This window comes from Orcinus orca, chromosome 7 (genome assembly GCF_937001465.1).
Source record: "Orcinus orca chromosome 7, mOrcOrc1.1, whole genome shotgun sequence".
In the NCBI taxonomy this organism is placed as follows: Eukaryota; Metazoa; Chordata; class Mammalia; order Artiodactyla; family Delphinidae; genus Orcinus; species Orcinus orca.
In genome coordinates, this window is record NC_064565.1 from 62,012,355 (window position 1) to 62,032,867 (window position 20,513).

The 20,513-nt window shown below is 35.0% G+C and overlaps 1 protein-coding gene across 1 annotated transcript in view; it reads right to left on the reverse strand.

Annotated features, from left to right (window-relative positions):
* Positions 1–20,513, reverse strand: part of OLA1 (Obg like ATPase 1) — a 168,772-nt gene that overhangs the window by 36,794 nt on the left and 111,465 nt on the right. The window contains exons 6-7 of the mRNA XM_004267324.3: positions 9,666–9,746; positions 9,267–9,364 (exon numbers count right to left, since the gene is read on the reverse strand). Of these exons, the coding sequence (XP_004267372.1) occupies positions 9,267–9,364; positions 9,666–9,746 (179 nt within the window). The remainder of the gene's footprint in view (positions 1–9,266; positions 9,365–9,665; positions 9,747–20,513) is intronic.

A 20,513-nucleotide genomic window follows, 5' to 3' on the forward strand; every position in this document is an offset into this window, starting at 1 on the left:
ATTCATATTGACAGTTTTTATGAAGTTAATTGTCTTCTTGATAATAAGCATTAAAAAGACTGGACCAGGGTTTCCCTGGTGGCGCAGTGGTTGAGAGTCCGCCTGCCGAGGCAGGGGACGCGGGTTCGTGCCCCGGTCCGGGAAGATCCCACATGCCGCGGAGCGGCTGGGCCCGTGAGCCATGGCCGCTGAGCCTGCGCGTCCGAAGCCTGTGCTCCGCAACTGGAGAAGCCGCAACAGTGAGAGGCCCGCGTACCGCAAAAAAAAAAAAAAAAAAAAAAAAGACTGGACCAGGTACCAATGTGCAGCCCCAAATTTATAGACAGGGGTGTACTCAGAGTTCCTAAGTCAGTTATTTTGAAACATATTTTTTAGCAGAATTTTAAAACTGGTAATAAAAATGGTCACAGATACCAAAATATGTCTCACCCAAACTGTACTATTTTTACTACATGGTGGATTAAGTAAGCTTTTGAGGGTGTTTTACAATCAAATGTTTTTGATGGGGAAATGCTTTCTAGGTCAATTTAGAATAAGGAAATGCAATATTTTGAGTAATGTAACTACCTTCAAATATAGATATGCCAATTCTACAAATAAGTTTTATTTCCACTTTGTTCTTATTCTAGACAGAGCAATAGCTACTATGAGGAAGATAAGAGCGTGGTAAGATCCAGAAAAGACTTATTTTCAAGGGGTAGAGATATGGGAGTAGGAATGAGAGGAGGGAGAAAGACCAGGTCTTATCTTCAATTCAGTCCAGAAAAGTTGCTCATGAATTATGTATCTGCCAACCTCAGGAATGCTCTGGATTGTCCCACGGTCACAAAAACATCTTACCATGACAAACCTACATATGAGGGTTGAGAAGGTACTAGACATTTGCATGGGCATCTTTTCATTGTGAATTTGCTATAATTCACTAAAATCATAAAATTCTAGCACTAGAAGGGAACCTTAGAGATGATCTCCTTTAATTCTTTATTAACCTTCACTGCCTCATCCCCAACACACATATAAACATTCAGAAATAGAGAAGCTGTGATACAATGGAACTGCTTTAAAAGGCTTTAAAGAATAAACACCATTTTTTTAAAAAAAAATTATGCTATCGTAACAGTTAAAGAATGATTTACTCTAATGGAAGCCCAGGAGTGACAATAAAATCCTCTAAGCTTCAAATGATGAAGTCACAGGGCCTAACCTGAGAGAGAGATGAGGGCAGAGTCCTATGGAAGATGGTGATATCATGGGAGTTTTATCGCTACCGCCACTGTGCAATAGAGATGGTTCTCAGTTTGTTTTTGTTTTGGATGACAACTGTTTCAAAGCATAGAATTATAGCTGTAAACATATACATGATACATTTTGTTTCTTTATCGATATAATGGAAAGAAAAACCAAGGGAATGTATCCCAAAGATACATTTAGAAGACTTACCAAGTCCTTTTTCTATTACTGTATTCTTTTTGAGTTATGTTAATTAAATTTCAGAAATATTGTTTATACAGAACACATTTTATGTGAACATTCTGATGAACTGTCTTCAATACATGAATGGCTATATAATTTGCCTGAGGTTGAAGAACTAGTTAGCAGCAAATAAGGACCACAAAACTAGCATTTCAAATTCTAAAGCAGCTGTATTCTTAATACATCAAACTTCCTGATAACATACACTACCTAATTTACAAATAGACTATATGCTCTAAGTTTCTTAGAATTCACTTTCCTTACAGAATCAATGTTATCAACGGTATCCAGCATTTTGGTCTAGCCTTCAGAAGTCTATTTAACTTATAATGTAGTTGAACTACAGTAGTATCTCCAAAGGTAGATCTAGTGACTGGGGAACAGGAGAGACCACAGAAGACAGGGGCACAGAAAATAATACTCCTCTCCTATCCTGCATAAGCAAGAGATATTAGGCAAAACATTGAAATTGCCCCAAATGGCACTTTCTCCTTTCCTTTTCTACAGCCTTCTCCCAGGAAAACACTGTTACTGAGATCGCATATACTACAGTTAGACTCCATTCTTCAGCCTTCACAAGGCCCTGCCCTATCTCTCATCACCAACAGTCCTAAGATTTCTGGGCTTCAACAGTTGCCTCTATCTATACCAACTACTACTCAAAACTCCCATTTTATGAGTGTAGTTCATCTCAACTTATAGTTTTAGAAACAAAATCTGACTCAACAGTCCTTAACCTCTGGGACACAGATTTTCAAGAATATTAATAGACCTTGCAGTATTCACCAAAGTGAGTCGGGTAGAGAGGCAGAGAAACTCTCTGTGTACATGAATCACTCGTGATTTGAGGAACATTATATAGCTGTATGCCAAAGTTTGTCTTTCATTTCCTAGGTTATATATGTGTGTGCATGTATGGGGGATATATGCTTTAATTTCATGAAAGAATCCTAGAGAACACTTGTTTTTTGTGAAAGAGCTTTAGGCTCTTAAAGCTAGAAGAAAATTTGTAAAACTTCTCCCTATTATATGCAGTGAAATTCTTCAGCCACTTTAAAAAAGATGAAAGTCCTGACACATCTCATAAATTATATTGCTCATAAATTAGTAAGTCAACAGATGGTGCTAATGAAGATAAAAACTGACTCCCAAAAGTACAGTATCCCTTTCTCAAATTCAGTGAACGATCTTGCAAAGAGAAATTATTGCCTATAAACTGTATTGGGCAAAAAGGCAAATAGGCCAGGGGAAATTCCTAACATGACGGTGGGTCAATAGCATTATATCCATATAAAAAGATGTGCTTTCTTCCATAATTATCTTTTTAAAAATTTTATTTACTTATTTTTATTTTTGGCTGCATTGGGTCTTTGTTGCTGCACACGGGCTTTCTCTAATTGTGGCGAGCAGGGGATATTCTTCCTTGTGATGTGCGGGCTTCTCATTGCAGTGGCTTCTCTTGTTGCGGAGCATGGGCTCTAGGCACGTGGGCTTTAGTAGCTGCAGCATGTGGGCTCAGTAGTTGTGGCTCGCAGGCTCTAGAGCTCAGGCTCAGTAGTTGTGGCGCATGGGCTTAGTTGCTCTGTGGCATGTGGGATCTTCCTGGACCAGGGCTTGAACCCGCGTCCCCTGCATTAGCAGGCAGATTCTTAACCACTGCGCCACCAGGGAAGCCCTATAATTATCTTTTTCAAACATGGAATCAGAGGTGTGATTTGGTTTCATTATGACTACGTGCTCTAGGGCACTAACATCTCTTGACAGGAATTATGAAATTGCTGAAAGAGTAACCAAAAACCACTTAATGAAACCAGAAAAGTACACAAGTATTATTACATGTACATACATATACAAATGCTAAAGGACATTCAAATAAAGATTCCTGAATGGCCAAAGGTCTTTTCCCTCCCACTTCTTTCAGCCTTCCATCTTTTGTAATAAAAAGATTGTCTTGCTTTAGTATATTTTTTTTCACTCTCAAGATTTTGGCCAGAGAAATTAAGAAATATTCAACTCCACAAAATCCATTCACCAGAAATTATTGAAAGCCTAATTCATAGTGCATATGGTACTGTTTCAAAGCTTTGTCATAATACAAATTAAAAAGTAAATAATTGATAATTATCCAATAGCAAAAATAAGAAACTATAAAACAGAGAAGGGGTCTTAAGAAAATTTTTTCTTTTTGAATTCATTTACAACTTACTTCAGTAAAATTAAGACAATTTGGGGGCTTCCCTGGTGGCGCAGTGGTTGAGAATCTGCCTGCCAATGCAGGGGACACGGGTTCGAGCCCTGGTCTGGGAAGATCCCACATGCCGCAGAGTAACTAGGCCCGTGAGCCACAACTGCTGAGCCTGCACATCTGGAGCCTGTGCTCCGCAACAACAGAGGCTGCGATAGTGAGAGGCCCGCGCACCGCGATGAAGAGTGGCCCCCGCTCGCCACAACTAGAGAAAGCCCTCGCACAGAAACGAAGACCCAACACAGCCAAAAATAAATAAATAAATTTATTTAAAAAAAACAAAAGAATATTTTGTATAGGATTTACCAATTTAATCAATCTCATACTAAAAAAAGAATCGCTCAGTTTAGGCTTTCAGAATATCCTTAACTTGTTCTATTACCCTTTTATATCTGGCAAAGAAGCAAATAAACACTAGTCCTCATAAAGCAATCTCCACTAAAAGTTACAAATTATAGCTTTTAAAATTTAATTCAGCTAAAAAACTCCTCACATGTTAAAACAAACTTATCAACATTACGTTGTGATTTCAAGAAGGTAGGAACACACTTACAATAAAAAATGTTTTCTCACAGCCTTCATAATGTTAGGTACTTCAAGATGAAGCTGACACAACATTCCCCCCAAACCATAAGAACCACAAGTGATTTTTTTAAAAAACAGAAATTATAATCCCAAAGAAACACTGCACGGATATTTCAGGGCTTTTACTTTGCCAGACTAGTGGATGATAAAGTGAAACATTTAAAAAAAACCTTATACATGTGAATCTTGCTTTATATACTAGTGTATGTTCCTGAAAACTTTATATGAATTGAACCTAACTTCAAATCTACTTGGGAAGCTTTCTGAACTAAAATGAATAATTTATTTAAGAATAATTAATCATTCCCATTTTATTTGTTTCGAGTAAATCGAATGTATAACAATGTGATTTTTTTCAAAGCAGCATTATCTGTGTTAAATTTCTAGCTTCAATGAATGATCTTGTCAGAAATTGATGACTTCTTATAGTAGTTTTACAGAATACATCATGGCATTCCTGAAAGGCCAAGAAAATGCTGTGGGAAGAAGGTTATATTAACCTTCTACAAATATAATTGTGAAGTGGACTTTTGCTCACATTGAGTTAAGTGTATAGCCTGAAAATAATGGAAATCAGTGAATGATAGAAATTGGTGAAATCACCTATAATAGTGAATACTGCTCCTATTGATAAGACGTAATGGAAATGTGCTACTACATAACATGTGTTGTGGAGAACAATGTCCAAGGATGAGTTAGGTAGAACAATTTCTGTCAGACCTCCAACTGTAAACAAGAAAATAAAACCTAAGTCTCACAGTATGGCAGATGATCACTCAACATTACCTCTGGGGAGTGTTGCCAATCAACTAAATACTTCTACTCCTATAGGAATAGCAATAATTATAGTAGATGTGTAAAGTATGCTTATGTGTCAACATCTATACTTATTGTGAATATATGATGCGCTTGCACAAGAAAGCCTAAGAACCAATCGATATTATAGCTCAAACTATCCCTATATACCTGAAAGGTACTTTTTTCCTGAATAGTATATAACATATATAAATATAATTTTATATTATATATACATACATTAAAAATTATATGCAAAAAATGTTCACACTTCCCCTTTGTAAATAGTTGCTGAGATATAGTATCTGTAATTCTTATATACAGTTTAAGATATCAAGAATATATTGGGCTTATTCCATGATTTTCCCCCTAGCCAGGTATACAATATACAGTATCACCAAACTACATTTAATTGTTATGTACAAATTATGTGGAAAACTAACAAAAACAGAAAAGTTGGGGTAGGGCAGACAGAATCATAGTAAAATATGCATTAATAAAACATTTTTCTATTTAAAATTCATTTAGTGAACCCGACACATTGCCCTTGATTACAAAACAGCTTAAAAGACTGCAACTACTTGTCTACCTACCTTGAATCAATTTCAACACTCAGATTAATTGACTCTTATATAATATTAGAGAATAATGTTCAGTGACCACAAGCCCACTAGGGCATATGCAAATACATGTTTTACACACACATACACACACACACACACACACACATGCATACAAGAAGTCTGAATGTCTTAAATTTTAGTTATACTTTTCAGTTGAATATGAATATGTAGTATAATAAACAACAAAATAAAATTATCCTTTATCAACAGTTTTAAGAAGGATGGGGACAAGAGAACACAAAAAAGAAACAAAATTGGAAGCTATGTAGGTGTACAAAATTAGTTCTACCAATTTCATAATTGGATAGGATATACTACTAACAGAGCAGCAAAGGTGCAAAGATTGAAATTTACACCCCTAATTAAGCAACAGTTTGGCAGGTCTAATGTCCTATACCTGCTTGACACCATGACTCATTAGGCGATCTCAAACGAAAATTAATACTACATGTAATAGGATCTTAGTTATAAGTAACTGATCATGTTTAAAATATGAAATCCTCAAGTGTTCAAAAATCATTGACATCTGCCAGAGATGATGACAACAACACAACAACAATTTCTGCATAGTTTTATTCATTCAAAGAACAACAATATATAATAATAAAAAAAATTTCTGTGGATTCCCCTTACAACATCTTGATAACTGTCATCTAATCACAACACAACTGTAACTAACCCGGCTGCCATGTTATTAGCTTCTCTTCAGGGGCTAGGTCTTAATCATAAATCAATGAAATGACTAATTCAATATTGTTAAAACCAGTGAGTAGATGCTTGGAACCATTCCGGTTTTTACATCTTTCAAAAAGGTCAATACACCTACTCAGTAACACAATAGACTTGTCTTTCAAAATGCTTCCTTATTTTCTAGGACTTAAAAATTAACATGTTTCCATTTAAATTTAAAGTGAACTTTAGTAATTAAAACGTTCATTACTTCTGAAATGGTGACCCCCTAAAATATAGTTTGTCTTCCTCTTGTGGCCAGAATCACAAACTCCTCCTCCTCTTTCCTGACCATTTAAAATAGCTTTCTAGATCTAAAAGACCCATGAAAATATTTATTACTACTTCCTGCATCAGTCTTAATTTGCTACAGTAACATTACATAATAACCTTAAAAAACAAAACCTTTTTCTTTTGCTAAAGGAGCAACTTATGCAAATGGAGCTGAGATATAAACATTACCAAAAAACAAGATGCTAACACAAATTTAAAGGATTTAGTAATTAAAATATATTTTAACTATTTACATCTGCTTGCAATGTTATAAGTGATGAAAACCTAGTGTTCATATCCTTCATAATAAAAATTTATTCTGCACTTTAATACAAAGGCTATGTTGCATAAACAGATTTAAAGCTGTAGCAGAGTGGCTGAATGAAAGGAGAATGGCAATCTTTCTGGCTCCAGTAGATGCCATTCCCTATCACACAATGTTTCCCACTCATAAATACATGACAAATACTTCCTCAATCATTTTTTACGAGCAGGGATGCACAGGGGGTAGTCAATGGCTAGCTTGAGGGAAAATAGGAACAGCAGGCGGCAGAAACTGTACAGAAAATGGCTATGTGGTAAATTCTCTTCTGGAACATCACTCAGTTACCCAGTCTTTGATCTTTCAGCTACAATTACACTAACTTCCACAAGATCTGACTCCCCCCACCCCCACCAAACATACACACTACCCCAAACCAGATCATCAGTCATACATAAAATCTAAAATTTGATTTTATAAATAGGATCATCCATACCTCTACATTTTTATAAATTAAAATGTGCTATTTAGACAAGAGTTTACTTTCAATTGGCTATAACCATATCATCATCACAACTGGTCTCACAAAAAACATGGGGTGTCTGGCGACAGCTAAATCACAGACTGGCGTCTCCCAAGCAGTCTGTCTACCATTAGGGTCTGGGAAATAGTATTTACTGTACAATTAGAGCCAGGGAGTTCTACCTGTAATCATCCTAATACAGGTGTGAGAAGCTCCTTTGGGCAAGGAAACTGACTCATCCCTTTTCATGTAAACTTTGATGTCTGTATTGTTTCACGGAGCCCTGGGAAACCTTACCATTCACACTACAATGAGATTTATTAACTGAAGTCAAATAATACATTTAAAATTCCTTCCCAAAGGTAACAATTTTTAACATATCAATCACAAAATTTATAAGAATTTTATATAAGAAACAAGACAGAACTGTTTATTTTAAAGTTAATTATCTACTAGAAGACACTGACCAGTCAGAACTGAATTTTCATGTCAGGTTTATGCTTTCTAGAACATTACAAATTAAGAGGCCAAATTCAGTTTCCTATCAGGAACACAAAATGTCTTATAGTAATATCAACAGGGCATTTTTAGTTGCAGTAATTTCACAGAATTTATTCTAATGATTTATTGGAGTTAACCATCTGACATTAATTATTGTTTTGGCTTCCAGTCTATGAATGTTTATTTTTCAGTTTAAAGCTTCTCACTCTTTGATATCATATGGAAATGAGAATTTTTAATGGAAAATTGAAACCATGTGCATCTAAGTACTTAATGAAGTACAGGGGAAAACAAATGAAAATATATTTTAGGAGAATTCAGATATTTTACTTTGGATAGTTTTGGTTTGTTTGTATGACTTAACAGTATAAAATACTGAGGGTCCAGTGAGTACCATGCCAAATGTGTACATGCCCTTATGTTACATAAACATATGATTTTTTGAAGTTACTAGTGAACTAAAGGAAACCTGGCACATTTTGGTTACATGTCAAAAATGACAATCAATACATGAATGCATAGTTTTTACCTTTGTGTATTTTAAAGTATTTTGAAACAAATACCTGGTCTTTCCCTCCACCATACCCTTTTTTTTAAATTAAAAAAATGTTTTTTAAGGGCTTCCCTGGTGGCGCAGTGGTTGGGAGTCTGCCTGCCGGTGCGGGGGACGTGGGTTCGTGCCCCGGTCCAGGAGGATCCCACATGTCGCGGAGCGGCTGGGCCTGTGGGCCATGGCCACTGGGCCTGTGCATCCGGAGCCTGTGCTCCGCAATGGGAGGGGCCGCGACGGTGAGAGGCCCGCGTACCGGAAAAAAAAAATGTTTTTTTAAGTATTCAGTCTGGATTTTAAAACTTATGCCCAGCTACAATTCCAAGTAGATATTTTAAAGTCACATATAAAATCAACAAAGCTAGAATTTCCTAGTTTAAAAAGTTTTATTGCTCTAAGTAGATTTATTCTCATTTTGCAAAGGAAATATTAATGTCTATTCAATAAATTTGATAATTAAATATGTATAATTCAATATTGCCTAATGTAATTCCTTTTTTTTCCCTCTTAAGTTCTCTCAGTGTAAATCATTAGGAGATTCATCTCGGAATGTTAACACTAGGCAAAGCTTTCTCATCCATTTTAAACTTTTTAATAATAAGGAGAAAAATTTTAAATCAAACATAGCAGTAAGTACATATGTATGTGTGTTTGTGTGTGTTCAGATATGATATGTCGGGGTACATCTGGGGAGAAAAAAAACTTACCATTTGTTTTTCTTTCTAATGTAGTCTTTTTCAGAAAGATTAACCAAGTAGACCATTGGTTTTGAAGTCAGAAATAAGTGTTTATTCAACACTTCAATCTAAAGTGGGAGATAGAAAAAGAGTCCTTTTTAAAAGTTGAGTAAATATTAAGTCACTAAAGAACTTGAGAGAAAACTATTTAAACAAGAAGCCATTTTTATAATTCTTGTTTCTAAAAGATTAGTTGTCACAAAATATCAGGAGTAGGGGAAAAGAAAAAATAACAAGCCTGGGAATAAGAAATCATTGAGAGAAATAAAGTTTAACTAGATATAATAATAAGTGTAAAATAATGACAATTTTGTTCTCTAAGAAATCGAAGCAAAGGTAATAATAGATCGCATCATATTTATAATTTACCTCTTTGTCATTCCAATCATGACAGAAGCGAACAGGTTTCTTTTGATCTATAACCCAGGATTTGACTTTGCACATTATGTCCTATACAAAATTGAGAAAAAAAGTAAATACAAGACGAATACTAAGCATTTAGATACTAAATATTAAAATTAAAAGTTTTCAAACCCTCAATTAAAAGTTGACTATAAAAATAAAGGCAACTTTTTTATGAAAGAACTAAGTTGCACAGATAACTATTTTCAATATCTCATTAAAATACGAAATGAAACATTAATGTGGCATTAAAATTTTACCATATGAAATGTGGAATACTAGCAAAATTAGTAACAATCTTAAAAATTTCAAACCATTAAAACATACCAAAGACTACAAGAGTTAATAATATCTCAACATTATCTAGTGATGTAAACTGCAAGATAAACATGCTGTTAGGAAACGGGGGTGGGGGGGAACACTGGAGAAAGACTGAATTATAATTTTTTCCTTAAAAAGGAAAACAAAATAGATGAAATTGAGCCTATTATTGATGATCTACCCTCCAAAATATTAAATCAACTGACCAAAACCCTTTTTATTCTGAATTAATTTTTTGCTGACACCTTCTCCCTGCCCACTTCTCCTGTCCCTGCTCCAACCCACCCCCCCCCAACCTGCCAAAGCCTCCATTACACAATGGCAAGAGCCCTGCACTGGTGACCTCCAACCAGCTGCATTCACTTTCAGAACATCTCTCTCTGCTGGAAATCTAAAGGCCTTTTAGTTAGCAAGCTAGTGTGCATTCAGAAGGAGTAACTGCAGGAAGAGCCCAATGTGCTTTGTTTCTCTGGCCTTTCTTCACAGAAAGATTAATCATCTGTGAAATGGAAACGGCAAACAGCAAGTGACACAAACTGAACCCTTCAAGCCTTTCCTCATCAGTTTTGTGGTTCTGAATCTAAAAGCTGCGTGTGGCAAGGTTCTCCTTACAGGCAGGTGTTAATAAAAGGCTCTTGGGTCTGAAAGGTCAAACTTAGCTCTTCCAGAAGAAGTGCGTTTGAGAGTCATCTGTTTTTTGTTGTTGTTGTTGTTAAAGATAACTTATGGGTATGTTTTAAATATGCATTTCTCAAAATTTATTGTAATACACAATTATTAGTAATAGATTTCTTAGATTTTCATTGATGTATTTTACTTTATCATAAATCATTAGTCTTCTATAAATATCCACTTGTTAAATTACCTCAGTATTTAGTATACCTTCCTTCCAAATCTTGCTGTTACCAACAGGAAAAATAAGGAAAAAGCCCTATATCCTTAGATCCTGATTTGAAACCCTCCAGGAAAAGGACTTCCCACAGACTTCAACAAGGAAGGGGCAAGCCAAAAACTTTTAATGAAATCTAACATGGTCTGCTTAAGAATAATCACTTTTACTCTTCTATTTCACTCATAAATGTTTAAAAGTGGCTAATGTAACACCATTTCCTACAAGGAGAAGATCAAAGTGCTATATTACAAATGCATTATGATTAAAAAAGCCCTGTGCAGCCTTGCTATTAACTGTTCTTTAAACCCTAAAAGGCTTCCCATAGATCTCACTTGGCACTGCATATACAACCTTTGACAAGTAATGTAGACCATTTTTATTCATTGCCTAAAATTGTAGGCAATTATGTGCGTCACACTGGCCACCTGCAAATTCTGAATGCCTGCTCCAGTTGTCAGTGCAAAAAACTAATGTCGGAGGGGATTAATCTAGGGGGAGAGAGTCCTCTTTAATGGCTCCAGCAGGTGAAATGGCCCAGCTGGTTACTATGATGAGAGGCCAGAACAGCTTATGTGGAGACACGCAACAAGATTATACAAAAGAAGGAGAAAACAGTGGTACCATCTTACATTTGGTTCCATTAGTTTTTTTCAATTAAAAAAAGAAAAGAAAATAGACAAAGGAAAGCCAAACCAAAAATAAGGAAGGAAATTAAATCTTAATCATATAAAAAGTATAAAATACTTTTAACTATAAACATTTTCACAAAACCAAAGGGCCTCAATAAATGCTGATTGCTAGTGAAGGAATTTCAGTATTTCAGTTTCATTTTAAATTAACTAAGGTACCACTTCAGAAATAGAGATCCTATCACAAAATCTTTTTGGCGTTAGTTTCTTTCCCCCTTCACACCACCATATTATATTACAAATTAGGAGCACTCAAATTTTAGATAAAGAGAATTAATTCATAATTAAAGTTCTAAAGAAGTATATTCACTGAAGCCACATTCAAATCCTTTTAGAAAAATTTAAAGATTATAACCAAGTTTTTAAACAGTTTAAAGTAAAAATATTTTAAAACTTAAAATATTTTATTTTATACTCAGTACTCTCTTAATTATCCCTACAAAAGATTTAAAAGCCAAGAAAAGACACCTTAGATTATTAAGATGCCAGTTTTACTTAAGACAAATCAAAAATAGATTGCTTTCAGATAAGATTACCTTATGTAAATGATCATTATAAGGTATAGCTGCAAAGTGCTGTCTTTCTTACATAAAGTAAAAATATTTAGTTTTAGCAAAATTAAAGATGCTACGTTCCTTACATGAAAAACTGCTGATCAAATGAACGAAAACATTTGGACTTATTTGTATAAACTACTTAATGGATTGACTGAACTTTTCCTATGCTTGTATATATAAACATATATATTAATAATTATAGTTAGAACAATATTCCATTTAATTGAATTTGGTTAACTGAAAAAACAACCTATTACGTAACTTAACCTACTTTTAACGAATTAGAATACAATAAAAGCATAAAATAGAAACACTAATGCTTGATGCATCAGAAGTTACTTTAGAATTTTGTGTCTTTAGTAACATCGTTATATAGAAATACAGATGTAGGAGGAGGACTGTTCTGATAACTTTAACAAATTCCTCATTTCCAAAATAAATTCTGTACATGATGAAGACTGTGCAAAAATTCCTGGTCATTTGAACTTTTTTGGTTATATTGCAACAACATGAGTATCTAACTTGAAGTAACCACTTTATGTTTAAATGTGGGAATAAATCCTAGATCCACCGCTTACCAGGTCTATGACCTATTAGTTCATTAATAAAATGCAGATAATGATGCTATCTACCTCCTGCGGGTTGTTGTAAAGATCAAAAGAGATAATGCATATAAGGTGTTTAGCATAGTTCTTGGCACAGAGTAAGCTCTCGATAAATATGAGTTTTGTCATTGTTTTTATGATTGTTGAAAGATTAAATACTAGTGATCTACAAAATGCCAATATAGTCTCTTGAGTACTCCTTTAAAGCACACATCTTCTCCAACTGGAATAATTGTTCATTAGTCCTTTTCTTCAAATTTCTGACGGTTACCAACAATACTGGCTCTCAGTGAAATCTCAATTCAGGCTTCTAGCCTTAACATTCTATAAGGACTAGCTTTTGCTGAACAACTACCTTTAAACTCCAAAAAAACTTAATCCAAACTCACCTTGAATACTTTGCTCTTCTGCTGTGACTCTTATTGATGATAGCCTTACATTTAACCTTTAGAAATGCTCTATGTTCTTGATATATTTTATTACTGTTGTTGTTAACAGCAGCTATAATGTATTTAGACTCAGAGAGGATGTATGATTTGCCTAAATTCCTATTGCCAGTAAGGGGCAGAGCTGAGATTCAAATTCAGGTCTAAGTGACTTGGAAATTCACGCTCTGTCCAATCACCCTGGCCTGTCTTCCTTACTGCCTTTCTAATTACTCCTGTTTAGCGTAGGCATTCCCAAGGCTGTTATTCAAAGTCCTCATTCTCTTTCCAAGGTCATCAGGAAAATTCTATATTCTTTCTATGTGGGTAAAATATCTGATTGTCAATCCATGAACCACAAAAATAATATTTTCTTTGCAAACACTAACATAACCTCGTTATGTTATATAACCCATATAGACTTTCTAAGACTACTTGACTTCTCTATTTTGGTATTTTCTAGTTCCCACAGCAGAAATTATTAATCCATGATCCATAAATGGATTTCAGGAGTTTCCTAATACCCTGAAATTGTATGTAAAGTTCTATGTTTATGTGCATTTGAGGGATAATGGCACATATCTTCCAAATGCTTTTAAAAAGGATTCACGATCCAAAAATCCAAGAACCACGGTTATGTGACTCCATGGCAATACCCAAATGCTCCAACGACAGCCAATTTAAGTATATGTTCTAGGTTCATGGACTCCCATACTTGAGGTCCAGAAACACTGACCTAAAACCTGCTTCAGCCAGACTCTGCACTCAAAATTCATCTATTCTTATCAAAACCGTGCTGATAAAAATTCTAGCCACTATAATGTTTATCTAACACAATTACAGTTAAAATCATAACAGGGTTGTTGGAAAACATTACAAATTAAATATATCATTATCCTAAAAGAATGAATTACTTGAGAGTTAAATATGTTTAGAGAGAAAAATATGTAGCTTGCTTTACTATATAAATAAATCATAAAGCTGCTACAGTAATTGGAACAGTGTGATACTAGCACAAGAAGAGAGGTATAGATTAGAAGCAACCTAAAAACCCATAAACTGGAGATTTGTTAATAAATTATGGGACATCCATACAACAGAACAGTTTTTATCCATTGAGACAAGACATATCTGTATATATATTTGCATAGGAAAATGTCCAAGATACATTGCTAAGTAAAAAAAGCAGGTTCAAAACAATGGAAAAAAGTTAAAAATATGGATTTTGTTGTCAAACAGATTTGGGCTCAAGCCCTGGCTCTATCACTTTGTAGCTGTGTAACTTTGGGGCAGCTACTTAACCTAAGTTTGCCTCTGTAAAATCGGGATAGTAACTCCAATTCAATATACGGTGATTGTGAGGAGTAAATGAGAAAATACATGTAAAGTAATTGCCACAGTTCCAGGTACACAGTAAATATTCCATAGATATTAAGTATTATTATTTATGGCAGAATGCACAACGTGATTCCATTTGTGGTTCTGAAACTATATATAATACATATAAATAAATGTACTCATAAAATGAAACTGGATAGATGCCTTAACAAATTGGTAGCAATAGAAATCAGGAAGATTGGATCCCAGAGAGACTTTCCCTTTCTGCCTTCTTTTTTAAAAATATAATGCTGTTTTATTTATTTTTAACCAATAAATATCATCTTTAAGATAGGAAAAAAAATAAAGGTATATTCACAGGGTGAGGGGGAAGGGAGGACTTCATCTATCCTCTGCCCACCATCTGTAATCCTAAAATTTGGTGGCTAACTGGATAGGCTTGGCAGTTTCTCACTCTTACTCTGCAATAATGATAGCTTCCAAGCCTGGTACTTCTCTCTAGACAAACCCACTACCCTAATACCTGAAGTTAACACTCAGATGAGCTGACCTATACTGGTTGGGTGGCTTTAACACACACAGCCAACAATGCACTCAGACCAAAAGAATGGCGGGCAAGGCCTCCAGCTCAAAATAGTCTGGTTAGAAGTCCACTAATACAGCTTCCACCTGCTCCAACCAAATACCCCCTTTAAACAACCCAAATAGAGGAAAATCCTAACTACACTTTCACTCATGAAACAGACCTCCATTGCATTCTAAGTTGAAATTAAATATCTGCCTGAATCAGAATATTAAGCATTTGTTTCTCTACTAGATGAATGCTGCTGTTTATGGAGACCAGAGTAGCGATCACTGACTACCATCTTTCTACATACTTCAGTGACTAAAAATTCCAGAAAAGAGTCAGGCAACACAGAAGCAAACTAAGACACTGGCAGCAATGCTCTGATGGCTGAGCGAGTATGTGTGGGAGGGTGGGAGGGAAATGTCCTCTAAGAATTAAAATGATCGGTTAATTCTAGCAATCACCTGTTAGAATGTATGTTGGCAGTTGTTGGTTTTCAGTTATGTGATTCACTGAAGTAAACAGTGGAAACTTAAAACAGCAATGTTCCTAGCCCATCGGCTATAAAGTGGCAACCGGGATGGACACCCATTTATTTCTGAGGTATAGATCTCAGCGGAGGATTTGACTATTACTAAGAAGAAGGCAACTGTCCCTATGATTTCTATAAATAAGTCTGAATGGATTTCACCATGTTCAAGGAAGGACAAAGGGAAGAGGAAAAGCCCACAAATCTGATTTTAATAAAAAGGCTACTGAATAAGGAGAGTCATAAAGGAAGAGGAAAATGATCATACACACACACACACACCACTCTCTCAATGAATTATTTGGCATACTTGGCAGAATGCAAAAAGAACACCTATGAAACAAGAGCATGAGGCCATAAATAGAGAACAGAGTGAGGTTAGGAAAAAATGGATGAGATGTCAAGAGAGTTGATGAACTAAGACAGATTTTTAAGGAAGCAAAATCAAAGCCTGAAAATAAAAATCCAAATTGGAGATTCACCTGATATGGCAGAATATAATCAGTGGTTTGAAGGTCAAACTTGAAAAGGGGTTATACTGAAGTATAGCATATACTCAGTGTAACATACATAAGTGTACAGCTTAATGAAGTATCACAGAATCAACATATGCATGTAACTACCACCTGATCAACACACAGAATATTACCAGTAATGCAGTCACAATGTGCCACTCCCCTCCAGAGATAGCACTATCCTGGCTTTTTTACACTACAAATTAGCCCGTTATGGAAATTTATGGAAATAGATTCATAAAATACGTATTGTTGTGTCCAGCTTCTTTCATTCAACATCGTTCGTGAAATTCATCCACGTTGTTAGATATAGTCGTAGTGTGTTCTTTCTTTGCTATGTAATATTCCACTGTAGGAATATACCTCAATTTGCCTATTCTACTATTGGTAGACACTGAGGTTGTTTATACTTTAAAACTATTACAAATAAAGCTTCTATAAACAGTCTTATACATGTACTTCAGTAAGTTTATGTATGCATTTCTCTTGAGTATATACCTAAGACTGGAATTGCGCCAGTCTCAGGTCACATATTTACTCAAACTTCATATACACTGCTGGTCAGTTTTCAAAAGCAGATGTACTAATTTACACTCCCATCAACACTATCTGAGAATTCCATTTGCTTCACATTTCCTCCAACACTCAGTACTGTCAGTTTTCTTAATGGTAAGTGTGTAGTATCTCATAGTTTGAATTTGCATTTCCCTAATGATTACTGGGGGATTTCATCTCTTATGAAGTACTTGTTCAAGTCTTTTGCCTATTTTTCTATCGGGCTGCCTTTTTCTTATTTATAGTTCTCTGCATATTCTGTAGACAAGTTCTTTATTAGATACTGCAAATATGTTCTTTCACTCTGTGAAAGATGATTGCTGATTTTAATTCCATAGTGGTCAGATAACATATTCTTTATGATTTCAATCATTTGAAATTTGTTCATTTGCTATATGGCTAATAATATGGAAAATTTTGGTAAATGTTAAATTGGTACTTGATAAGAACGTACATTTGTGGTTGTTAGGTGCAGTATTCTATATGTCAACTGGGTCACACTCCTTAATCACATCGTTTAAGTTTTCTATATTCTTACTAAAATTTTGTCTGCTTGTTCTATCAATTACTAAAAGAAGTATTAAAATATTCTATCATGACTGTAGATTTGGGTCTTTTTAAAAAAACTTTTTAGTTCTATCAGTTTTTGCTTTATATATTTTGAAGTTATGTTATTAGGTATATACAAACTTAAAATTATTTTATCTTCCTGGTAGATTGAACATTTAGCATTATGAAATACTTCCTTATAACTCCTTTAAAGTCTATTTTGATATTACTATAATACAGTGGCTTTTTTTTTGAGAGGGGTGGTATATATTTCTCCATCCTTTACTTCCAATTTTTCCATGTCTTCATATTTAAGATGTATCTTATAAGCAGCATAGAGGTGGGTTTTAAAAATCCAATCTGACATTCTGTCTTAACTAATTTTTTAAAAATTTATTGAGATGAAATAAACATAAAATTAACCATTTTAAAGTAATTTAGTACTAAGCCTTCATACTGTGATGCGACCACTACCTCTATAGACTTCTAAAACATTTCAATCACTTTAAAGTAAAACCGTGTACTCATTAAGCAGTTTGCCCCCACTTTCCCCTCCCACTAGCTCCTGGCAACCACCAATCTTCAGTTCTGTCTCTATGAATTTACCTACTCTGCATATTTTACACATATGGAATCATACAATATATGTGACCTTTATGTCTGGGTTCTCTCACTTAGCATAATATTTTCAAGGTTGATCCACATCTGGCATCTGCATTCATTTACTTTTTAAGGCTGAATAATATTCATTGTATGCATATACCACAATTTGTTTATCTACTTAACCCCTGATGGACATTTGGGCTGCTTCTATCTTCTGGCTATTGTGAATAGTGCTGCTATAAACATGCATGTACACGTATTTGTCTGAGCACCAGTTTTCAATTCTTTTGGAAATATCAATCTGGGAGTGGAACTGCTGGGTCACATGGCAATTCTATGTTTAACTCTTTGAGAAACTGCCAAACTCTTTGTCTTTTAACTGGAGTATTATATCATTTTAAATTATGTCATTATCACCCCCATTGTGCTATTATTGTCATGTATTTTATTTATTTATTTAATTTTTTTATTTTTTGCGGTACGCGAGCCTCTCACTGTTGTGGCCTCTCCCATTGCGGAGGGACGCGCAGGCTCAGCAGCCATGGCTCACGGGCCCAGCCGCTCCGCGGCATGTGGGATCTTTCCCGGACCCGTGTCCCCTGCATTGGCAGGCGGACTCCCAACCACTGTGCCACCAGGGAAGCCCTGTCATATATTTTAACTGTACCTCTATACATTAAAGTCATAAGACATTTTAATTTTGCTATGTTTTTACCTTTTATTTTGAAATAATTTCAAACTTAAAGAAAAACTACAATAATAGAGAATGTCTGTACACATATTCATTAAAGTATCATTTTGCCGTATTTGTTTTATCCTTTATCTTTATATGTATGCATATACACAAGAAAATATAGGCATATTATTACATCTGTATATTGCCAAACGTATTGCCAGAATTCAGTGATAGATTAGATATGAGAAATGATGGAAAGAGAATGTGTCAAAAACGATTAAGTTTTTGGTTTGCATAATCTAACAGACAGTGGTACAATTCACTGAGCTAAGAAACCCTGAAGAGAATCAGGTTTGAGGGAGGGAGTTTGATTTCAGATGTGCTAACTTTTGAGTTGTCTTTGAGAAACACATGAGATGTCAAGTCAGGAATTAAATATACTAGCCTGGAGTTCAGAAGACAGATGGGGTTAGAGATACAAATCTGGAAGCTATTTGTATTTAAATAGTAATTGTATCAATGGATATGGATGCCATCACATAGAAAGAGAATTGAGAGAAGAGATGACAGCCTAAGACTCAACTTTAAGTAATGCCAATATTTAATAGCAAAAGGTATAAGAAGATGAGCCTGCAAAAGAAACTGAGAAGTTGCTAGAGAAGTAGGAGGGAAACCAGGAGAATGTGGTCATGGAATCCAAGGGAAGAGTAGTTCAGGCAATGATACAACAGTGTCCAATACTACTGACAAAACAAGATGACTGAAAATGTTCCTTGGATTTAACAATGCAAAAGCCACTAATGACCCTGGTGAAACCTGTTTGAGTTTAATGAGCAGATAAACCAGATAGATAGAACTGAGTTATTAGGAGGTAGAAAAAATAACTCTTTCAAGAGGTTTTAAAGAAGGAGAATAGAGAAAATATGGTAATTGAAGGATGAGGAGTGTGGTATTCAGTAAGAAGTGTTTTTTAAGATTAAAAAAGACATCTTTAAATAGTTGATGCAAACGGTCTAGTTTGAGAGGGACGAGTTGTATATACAAGAAAGAAGGAACTACTGGTGAATGAAATACAACTTTGTGAATACACTAAAAACCACTGAATTATATATATGAAAAGGATGAACTTAATGCTATGTTAATTTACCTCAATAAAATCACTTAAAAGCAACAAAGGGGAAAAAAACAAGGGATGACTAATAGTGTAAGATTTCTAGAAAGTTAGTAAGTGATAAGATTCAAAGAATTGGAATAACTAGCCATAGATAAGAGGAATGAACAGTAGGCTTTAGTTTTGGCTAGTGGAAAATTAGAGAGAAAATGAGGGAATTCCTATGTCTGATGGCTTTTATTCTGATCTTTGAAATAGGAGGCAAGGTTGTCTGCTAAGGGTAGGGATGGATGAAAGTGGGGAATGGACATAAATAAGAGGTTTGAGGAGAGTAGGGAAGCAGTTGCAGCAGAGAGCAGGGGAGCAACTAGGAAAGCTGGATATAGCTGAGGACCCACTTGAGGCTGCTAATAATGAGTTTATGGGGATACTAACATGTCGTATTTTTAATTTTCTCCATCTGTGTTCCATTGGCGACAGGCAAGGAGAAAGTGGACAGATAGAAATATCCAGGAAAGTATGCCTATAGCATATGCACCAAAACATCAGCTGTTATATGAATTTATTCCCCTCAGCGTATATATAAATTGATATACTACTAAAGTAGTTTGGTCTCAAATGAGCCTAATCCTTGTGAGCCTTGCCCCAAACACAATACATTCTTTGTGTTATCACGCTAGTCTTAAACAGCTTTGCACTTCCTAATTGCTGTCTTCAAATAAATAATACTGAGAACTGAGGACCTATAAGCCAGATACAGAAAGACAAAAATTGTATAGTTCCACTTTCATTAGGTACCTAGAATAGGCAAATCCATAGAGAAAGGAAGTAGAATAGATGTTACCGGGGCTGGAAGGAGGAGGAAATGGTGTGTTATTATTT